This window comes from Elephantulus edwardii, unplaced genomic scaffold, assembly GCF_000299155.1.
Source record: "Elephantulus edwardii isolate Elephantulus edwardi_28Jun2011 unplaced genomic scaffold, EleEdw1.0 scaffold00048, whole genome shotgun sequence".
In the NCBI taxonomy this organism is placed as follows: domain Eukaryota; kingdom Metazoa; phylum Chordata; class Mammalia; order Macroscelidea; family Macroscelididae; genus Elephantulus; species Elephantulus edwardii.
This window is the reverse complement of record NW_006399798.1, coordinates 7,479,169-7,489,051: the sequence shown is the minus strand read 5'-3', so window position 1 is coordinate 7,489,051 and position 9,883 is coordinate 7,479,169. Positions and strand designations below refer to the sequence as shown.

Genomic DNA, 9,883 nt, shown 5'->3' with positions numbered 1-9,883 from the left:
GCTATTGGTGCTGTTAGGGACCTCTCCAAAGTACTGAAGAGCAATGGTGTCACTCTGGAGACTAAGGTGCATCTGATACAGGCCATGGTCTTTGCAATCACTTGTTATGCATCAGAGAGCTGGACAATGACTAGGGAGGATAGACGAGTTGATGCCTTTGAGCTATGGTGCTGGAGAAGAGTATTGAATGTACCATGGACTGCCAAGAAAACAAAAAGATTTATCCTGGAGAGGCTTAAACCGGGCGGCTCCTTGGAGGCAAGGATTCTGGGGCTTCGTTTGACATACTTTGAACATGTTGCAAAGAGGGACCGGTCCTTGGAGAAGGATATCATGCTTCGTAGGGTGGGGGGACAGCACAGGAGAGGAAGGCCCTCTATGAGGTGGATTGATTCAGTGACTGGGGTAATCGGGATGGGTGTGTCGGAGGCAGTGCGATTGGCACAGGATAGAGCAGGGTTTAGGTCTATTGTGTATAGGGTCGTTATGAGTCTCAAGCAACTCAAAGGCACATAACAACAACAGCATGCTATTGTCACATAACTAGCAAGATGCTGCACTGCAATCCTGAAAGCACCGGGTGCCTGGGTTCAAGGCCAGCAGCTTCTCTGAGGGAGAAGGCTGGGCAGTCTCCTCCCATGTGATTAACTGCCTCTGAAAACCCGCAAGAGGGTCAGCTGTGAGTGTACACAACAACTTTGAGATAGCCAAACAAAGCTATCAGTTGTTAAAAACATCAGCCTAGTGGCAAGTATTTTTGTTTTCATGATCTAGAGATACAATCCCTATTGAAGGCTGCAGTGTTTAACCTTCTGCACCAAGTGCTTCAAGTCCTCATTTTCAGAAACCAAGACTATGTCAACATAACAATTTTTAAGTCTCTTATTGATGAGTCTTTTCCAATCCTGATACCCCATTCTTCATAGAATTCAGCTTCCTGAATAATTTGCTCAGCATATAGATTAAATCGGTCCGGAGAAAAGATACAACCCTGACCTACACCTTTCCTAATTTTAAGTCTTGTTTCACGGGGTGACTGCCACTGTGGGCTCTTCTGTGTCTAGAAGTGTGAGGATGGCGCAGGATAGAACAGGGTTCAGATCTTTTGTTCATAGGATCGCTATGAGTATGCCAGCACCTAACAACAACCTAACAGTGTTCCCTTGATCTGTAGGCACAACAGCTTCTTGGTCTAGGTGTAGGTTTTGCATGAGCCTAGTTAAGTGTTCTGGGATTATTCCCATTCTTCTCAATGTTGGCTGTAATTTATGATCACACAGTCAAACGCTGTTTCGTAGTCAATAAAGCCCAGGAGCGCCTTTTTCCATCTTTTTTGCCTTTGGAGACCCAGGCCCAGAAGGGGGTTGGTTGTGAGCGCTGGGGAGGGACAACTGTGAAGCAACCAGTGGGGTGAGGGGGGTGGAGCTACGCTGGAAATGGGGCGGGGCCACGAGCCTGGGGCGGGGCTCTATGTTGGGGTGGAGCCATAAGCCTGAGGGCGGGGCGCGTGGTTGGAGGCGGAGTCATAGGCCTGGGGCGGGGCTCGGAGCTATGGGACTGGGAGGGGCGAGCACCGGAGGCGGGGAAGGGGCGGGGCTTGTGGGCGGGGCGGGGCTAGGGCTGGGCGCGCGCGGAGGCCCAGCGGCAGCGGCGGCGGCAGGCAGCGGGGCCGCAGTCGGGCCGAGCCATGCCGGCCGCGCGAGTGGACTACATCGCGCCCTGGTGGGTCGTGTGGCTGCACAGCGTCCCCCACGTCGGCCTGCGCTTGCAGCCCGTGGACAGCACCTTCAATCCCCGCGACGAGAGCTACCAGGAGGTGAGTCCGCGCTGCCCGGGACCCAGATCAGGGCGGCCCGAGGCCCCACGTACCCCGCCTCCGCGGCCAACTGCTTCCCCGCTGCGTCCAGACGCGTCCCTGGCCTCCTCGCCGGCCTTGCCCCTTCACCCTTGTCTCCTTTCCCCCTGACCCTTAGCCCACAACCCCTCCTATCTTGGAACCTCCGGGGCTGGGAGCGTTGGGAAGACGGGGTGCAGCCCGGCGGTCGGGGCGTGGGACTGAGCGCCCGGGGCGAAGGCTCGCGTGGTCGGGCGAGGGCATCTGCGCCTCCTGGGGTGATCCGGACCCCGGGAGGCGGGGTGCCCAGCGGAACTTGCGCACTTCTCCCCCTTCCAAAGTCTCCCGGAGGCCCGGGGCGCGCGGTGCGGGGCGCGCAGGGCTGGAGAAGTCGGGGCGCTGGAGAAGTTGGGGCCCTAACTGCCCGAGTCCCAAGTTCCCGGAGCAGAGCTGCTCCCGTTCCTGCTGGCCTTTGCCCGACAGAGTGGGACGCTGGCTGCTGCGGACCCCGGCCCAGGCGCCCCCGGAGGAGCGCAGGGCCCGGGGCCGGGGTGGTGGACAGGGGTGGTGGGCTGTCGCCCTCGTGGCCTGAGAACCTCAGGGCGTGTTTGCGGGAGAGGGCAGCCTGCGATCGGACCCTCTTGAGTTGCCCACCTCGTGTTGTTGACACTCATATCTTCTCTTTGTCCTCCTCCAATGCGTCCTGCCCCCTCCCCCAGTCTGTCCCACGCACCTCGGGCCCCACACCCACCACATTATTTAGAGGACCCTCGAGTTTCTAGAGCCCTAGCTTGTTGGCCAGCCCCTCCCCTTGGACTTCTGCCCGTTCCTCTCTCTCTGCATCCCTTCCCCCCTGCGGCTTGCACGCCTTGGACTTCCAAGTGGGGAGGCCCCCCCAACCCTGCTCCCATCCTTCTCGCTCAACGTTAGGTCTGGCCGTGCTCGACCCTGTCCCCAACTCCCGTCTCTGTTGGATCAAAGATTCCAGAGTGACACTCAACTACACATCTGGGGACTTTGGCCCCAGTTCCCAGGCGCGCAGTAGGAAGTTCTCAGGCGCGAGTACCCCCTTGGAGCTGGGCGGCGTCTCTGTGGCCAGAGGCGGGGATCCACTGTTGACCGCCCGCCACCCCCACCCCGCTTTGCTCCTGCAGACCCTCAGGATCTGATCTGGTGCAGTGTGAACTGCCTTAGGTGGCCAGCGACAGCAGGCAGAGGTCTAAGAATAACCTTTGGGCCCCTGGCACCTCAGTGCCTGCCCAGGGACTGGAGGGTCAGCCCCTGTCGTGCTGGATCTGAACGTCAGGCGGGGAGTGGAGGCCATCGATTCAATCCCCCTAATCTGTCTGCCCCGCCCTCGCCCCAACTGCTTCTGGAAGTCGCCTGGGGCTGCCTGCCTAGCGCGCCTGGGGATCTTCCGCTCGGGGTGAATGCTTGACAAGCGGCGGATATGATTTCAGAGACAGCTGTGTGCATGTGCATGTATGTGTGTGTCCCACTGTGTCCCTCCCACACTACCCTAGATCCCGGGCTGGGGTCCCGCAGTCATGGTCTTCTCCTTACTGATAGGAATCCGTCCTCAGAGTGGGTCAGGAAGATCCCTAGGTGGCGGCTAGGGGTTCAGGGTGTACCCCACTCTCCACCAAAGACAACAGCTGTCGGGCCAGCGTTATGGCCGCTGGGACCAGGGCCTGCCTCAACCTCCAATCCCATAGGCAGGTGGCAGCCGGTCAGGGAGTCCCACTTGCAGGCCCAACCTTCTCTGAGGGCTCTAGGCAGCCCCTGGCCATCAACCTCTCTTCCTAGGCAGTGGACACAGACTCTTCGAGGAGTGGGAGGGGATGGGGTGGGCAAGGACGGGAAGTCTGGTCCCGGCTGTTATTTAAGGCAATTCCTATTTTGGTAAGCCCTCCTGTGGTGCAAACACGGAGTCCCCTGCACGTCTGTCAGTCACAGGCAGGTGGCAGGTCTGTTAAAGCATCGATAGGGCTCCTCCACTGTCCACCATCCACTCAGTAAATTTTGAGGACAGTGCTCTCCAGACAGAGTGACATCAGAGCAGATGATGCCTTCAGCTGCATTCTCTAGGGCTGGGCTCTGGGCTTGGTGATGCAGCCTCAAGCAGGGGGGTTAGGGTGGGGGGGCTCTGCCACCCACTGTCTGGGTTAGAATCTAAGTTCTGTCACTTGCTGTGTGACCCTGGGCACGTGTCTTAACCTCTCTGAGCCCCACTTCCCTCATCTGCAAAAGAGCCCAAGTAACATACTTAGTATATAGCTCAAGTAGGACCCAATGACGTTGTTGTTGTTGACATCGTCGTTGTTGTTGTTGGTAGTGGTGGTGGTGATGTTGTTGTTGTGACCATTGAGTCAGAACTGCGTGTTTTCAGAGGCAGTAATCACACTGGAGGAGATTGCCCATCCTTCTCCCAAGGAGCCTATCTAGTGGATTCGAACTGCCTACCTTTGGGATTGCAGCACAGAATATTACCACTAATAGTTGATAGGAAGGAGGAAGGAGATCTTGAGAGAGTGTTCGGGGAAGAGGAAAAACACTCTCAGAAATGGCTTCACCTTTCGAAGGGAACCTGAGAAAACACACACACATACAACCACACACACAGAACCACAGACTGGAGCTGGATGGAACCCAGTGCCCTGGGGAGGAGCTCAGGGACCAGAGTTGTAGGGAGGACCAAAAGGCAGAGAGCAAGGAGGACCCAGAGAGCACGGACGGCTCCTGAGTGACTCGTGCACTGACCTGGGGTCCCTCCTGTTGAAAGTAAGAACTTGGAGGAGGTGGACACTCCCACCTACACTGAGGTTTTTGGGAGAAGAAATGAGGGAAACCTCGTGGTCACTGCTTCTAGCACCTCTTCCCAGGGTAGCCTTGAGGCCGAGTCCTCAATAGCGCCGCCTCCCTGTGTCCACCAGCTGCGTCTTCCAGGAGGAGGCTTGACCAGCAGGGAAGGTCAAGGTGAGCTGCAAGGTGTGGCAGGTAGCTCTGTGTCTTGAGAGGACACATTGAGACCTCTCAGCTGCGACCTTCTGATCTGTTAACGGGGGTAGTAAGAGGAGGACTCAGTAAGTTTGTGGGTATAAATCTTGTGTCCAGTGCTGGCTTATTCTAAATTATCACAGGTCACTTCTATGGGGGAAGGAGACCCCAGCTGGCCAGGAGTCCACCAGGCAGCGTTAGGATAACAGCAGGGACACCAGGTACTCCACCTAGTTTATCCCCAGACATGCCACTTCAGTGTTTTCCTCCTGGAGGTGTTAGTGCCGCTGTCACCCCTCACCACCACATCAGACTCCCCGCATTCATGCACTGGGACCCCTCAGTAAACTCGGGGCACAGGGCATGCCTCAGTCCTAACTGCTTTCCACCCACGTAAGCCACATTTGCTCAGAGCACAAGCCCCCTTCTCTGGGGATGAGAGAACCCAGTTTTCACATCTTCTGTCCTTGAGTGATTCATTTCTGTTCATGTTATTGTTGTGTACTGCCAGGTCAGACTGACCTATAACTGACCCTCCAGCGGCTTTTCAGAGGCCGTTAATCACATCAGAGGAGATTGCCCATCTTTCTCCCAAGGAGCAGCTAGTGGATTCGAACCATGTACCTTTGAGTTGCCAGCTCAACTCCTTACCACTAGGCCACTATAGCTCCCTATTCCCTTTGTAGCCTTCTCCAAGCCACCCCCACTGCCGTCAAGTCCTTTCCTCCGACTGGTTTCTACAAACCTTAATGGGAGGAGACGGCCACATCTTTTTCCCACGGAGCGTTGGTGAGTTCAGACTGCTCACCTTCCTGGTGGCTGGCTTTGGGACATCTAAAGGCACTGCACCACCAGAACTCCTGTCCCCTCCCTAGAAAGTCCCAGGGTGGTCCTCAGGCCCGTGAAAGGGCAGGATGGGGCACAGAGCCCCTCCTCCGTGGAGGCTAGGCAGCGAGCCCAATTTTCCGGCAACTTGAGGGGGCAGAGGTTGAGATGAGGAAGCCCCATTCATCCCGTCTGAACACTGAGTCACTGTCACCAGACAGTCATGCTGGCCCGAGGCAGGGGGCAGCCTCCTTCTGGCCCCCACCCCACCCTAGATTGCCTCTCGTCTAATATCTCTGGAGTCTTGGGGGGTCCAGGGCTCAGGTGTCCTGCCTTCCTCTGGTGCAGAAACCTCAGTGTCCAGATGCGTTGTTATTCCTAGAGACCAGCATGTCCAAACCAACCCATCGCAGACCCTCCAGCAGGTTTATCAGAGGCTGTAAATGGCGCAGAAGATTGCCCGTCTTTCTCTTAAATGAGGATCTGGTGGATTCGAACTGCATGCCTTTGAACAGCAAAACTTCCTAGGTGTCCAAATCTAGCGTCCAAAAGAAGCCACAAAAATACCCACCAAACCCAAACCCTCTGCTGTTAAATCGATTCCAACTCACAGAGAACCGCCCAGAGCATTCGCAGACTCTCACTGTCAGAAGCAGAGGGCCGTACTTTCTGGTGGGTTTGAACCTCTGACCTCTCGGTTAGCAACCCATCATGTAACCACTAGGACACCTGGATCCGGCACCTGCAATTGTAACTCAGACCCCACTGATCCCCACTTGCGTCCTGGGTTGGTGATTTCCTGCTCTGGGTTCTTGCTGCCAAGTACCAGGTGTCTGTCTCCCCTTGAAGTCCCTTTGCTGAGCGGAGGGAGAAGCCGTGACAGCCTTGTGTGGTGGGGCTGTGGGCTCGGTGGGGCTGAAGTGGGTGAAGTGGGAGCCGAGCCCGTGAGTCCCTCTGGGGTTGGAGGTTCGCTCACCCCGTGTACCTGGAGACTTGCAACGTTAATTAGCAGCCAGCGGGGAGGTGATTGCTTATTAGGGAGCACTGAGACTTACCCTGTTCCTGTGAGTCAGCCTTCAGTCGTCCTCCCCCTCCTTTCACTCCTCCTTCCTAGTCTCCTCTACACCCTGGCCCACCTTCCCTTCCTCACCTCCCCACCCCCACCCCGCTGTCTCCCTCCAGCCACCCCCAGCTTCCTGAGCCAGCTCTGGGCTTCCCAGACCTGGAGAAGATTCTGGAAGCTGACAAAAGGCCTGAGCTTGGGCTTCCCAGGGTTCCTCTGCAGTATCAGTCACCTAATTGAAGCCAGCTGTCCAGCTGGGAGTGGCCACGGGATCCCAGGGCCCTGCAGGCATCAAGACGGGGTTTGCAGGCGGTGAGGAGGCCTCAAGGGTGGGAGAGAGTGGAGTGGGGGGGCCAGCACAGGGACCTTGGGGAGGGGGCGGGTTTGGGGAGGTTGAATTAGCACTTACCCACTCTTACCAGCCCTCAGAGGGTCTCCCCTTGCTGGGTTGGGGGATAGATTGATTCAGTGGTTTTTCTGTTGTGGAGAGGTTGAGAGTGCGCCTCGCTTGGAGGCAAACTGGAAGCTCAAGTGGATTAGCTGGTCTCCGGTCTACACCACAGGTCTGTTGTAAGGTGCTGTCAGGTACGACCCCCTGTGACTCTATGAACAGCAGATCGGAGGCCTGTCCTATCCTGTGCCGTCCTCATCACCCTGACACGCTTGAGCTCATTGCTGTAGTCACTGGACAGCCCATCTCGTTGGCGGAGTCTTCCTCTCTCACTGACCCCCAGAGGTTTGCTAGCGTGGTTTGATTTTAAACAGGAACCACTTGCCGAAATGTGTGCAAATCTTGAATGTGTAGCTCAGGTGTTGTCGACCGAAGGAAAAGACAGAGACGGGGACACTCAGAAATGGGGGTCAGGCCAGAAAGCGGGAAGGCAGGGGGCTAGCAGCTGGGAGAACTGCAGCCCCTATGCTGCCTTTCTGGGTATAATTGAGAATTACCAGGAAGTAAATAACAACCAAGGAACTTGGGGAAGTAAATCACAAAGAAATCTTTTGCAAATGAGGCCCAGTTCTTCCCTATTGTTAACCTTACGCTTATCTCAGGAGGGAGGGATTAGTAAATACAAACTAAGTATTTATGAAAACACCCGGTGAGCTCTGGTGGCCTAGTGGCAAGAAGCTGCACTGCAATCCCAGAGGCAAGCGGTTCAAATTCACCAGATGCTCTGCTAGAGAAGGAGGGACAATCTCCTCCTGTACTAGTCAGATCTGATTTGACGGTACACTCACAAAAAATAATAAAATAAAATTTTAAAAAAAAAAAAGAAAGAAAACACCCAAGATCTGCCTTGGTGCTACAGGGGGAATTCTAGCTTGTATCTACGCCTCCCTCATTTCCTGATGCAGCATTTGGTTAAATATTAATATTAAATTTGGTATTTGGCTTCCCACACTCTTTCACTGACCCCCAGAGGTTTGATAGCATGTTTTGTTTTTATACAGGAACCACTTACTGAAATGTGTACGAACCTTAAATGTGCAGCTCAGGGAATGTGTACATGGATATACCGACTGCCCTGGAGCCCATTCCGGCTCAGGGTGACCCTTGAACGGCTTTCCAGGGCTGTAAATCTTTAGGGGAAGAGATTGCCCATCTTTCTTCCACGAGTGACCTCGAACTACTGACCTTTCCGACAGCAGCCAGGTGCACTATGGACTATACCACCGGGACTCCTTATATGGTGTCTGCAGTCAGCAAATGCGAAGGCACAGGGAGCAGATTGGCAATTTCCAGAACTGGGAGGTGGGATATGGGGTGGTGGGAAGTGGCTGCTAGTGGACGTGTGCTGTAGGATGTAGTTAAACTGCCCTTGTTTGTTGTTGTTGTTGTTGTTATGTGCTGTCGAGTCGCTTGCGACTCATAGCGACCCTATGTACAGCAGCCCTAAACCCTGCTCTATCCTGTGCCAGTCACACTGTCTCTGACACTCCCATCCCGATTACCCCAGTCACCGAATCAATCCACCTCATAGAGGGCCTTCCTCTCTTGCGCTGTCCCTCCACCCTCCCAAGCATGATGTCCCTCTCTAAGGACCGGTCTCTCCTCACAACATGTCCAAAGTATGTTAGACAGAGCCTCAGAATCCTTGCCTCCAAGGAGCCACCCGGTTTAACCCTCTCCAGGACGAATCTGTTTGTTTTCCTAGCAGTCCATGGTATTCTCAATACTCTTCTCCAGCACCACAGCTCAAAGGCATCAATTCTCCTTCTCTCCTCCTTGGTCATTGTCCAACTCTCTGAAGCATAACCAGTGATTGCGAAGACCATGGCCTGTATCAGACGCACCTTAGTCTCCAGAGAGACACCATTGCTCTTCAGTACTTTGGAGAGGTCCCTAAGGGAGCTCTGGTGGCTCAGTGGTAAGGAATTGCACTGCCAAAGCTAAGGCACTTGGTTCGAATCCACTGTTCTGTGGGAGAGAGATGGGCAGTTCCTCTGCAATTTCCTGCCTCTGACAACCCTCTGGAGGTTCAGCTCTGAGTCGGTTCTGACTTCACGGTACACAGCAGCAGGGCTTCCCAGGCTGTAAAGTTGCTGGAAGTATGTTCCCAGATCTTCTGTGGAGCAGCTGATGGGTTTGAACTGCTAACTTTCTGGTTAGTAGCCAAGACCTTTAGCCACTGTGCACCCAGAGTTTAGATGGACAACTCATGGCCGTTGGGTCAGAGCCAACTCGTAGCTGACCCTCCATTGGGTTTTCAGAAGCTGTAAACCACACAGGAGGAGATTGCCTGTCTTTCTCCCATGGGCGACTTGTGGATTTGAACCACTTGCCTTTGGGTTGGCAGCACAACTCTTTATCCACTAGGCTATAGATAGATCTAAAATTATTTGGCCAGTGCTGTTGAGATGATGTCAACTCATGGTGACACCCCATGGGGCTTCTGAGGCTGTGAATCTTAAAGAAAAATGGCTTCATCTTTCTTCCTCAGAACAGCTGGTGCCTTTGAACCACCAGCCTTGCGGTTCGCAGCCGCGGAGCTCCGTGGTGTTGTCCATGGGAAATTGTGCTGCTAGCCCAGAGTTCAGATCCACCAGCAGCTCTGCAGGATGGACCGTCTTCTCCCGTGTGAATTTACAGCCTCAGAAAACCCGGAGGGCCAGCTCTGAGTCGGTTCTTTTTTTTTCTTTTTTTTCTATAATTATATTTTATT

The 9,883-nt window shown here is 54.7% G+C and overlaps 1 protein-coding gene across 1 annotated transcript in view; it reads left to right on the top strand.

Annotated features, from left to right (window-relative positions):
• Positions 1 to 1,687: 1,687 nt before the first annotated feature.
• Positions 1,688 to 9,883, top strand: part of TTYH2 (tweety family member 2) — a 52,491-nt gene continuing 44,295 nt past the window's right edge. The window contains exon 1 of the mRNA XM_006886237.1: positions 1,688 to 1,816. Coding sequence (XP_006886299.1) covers positions 1,688 to 1,816 — 129 coding nt within the window. The remainder of the gene's footprint in view (positions 1,817 to 9,883) is intronic.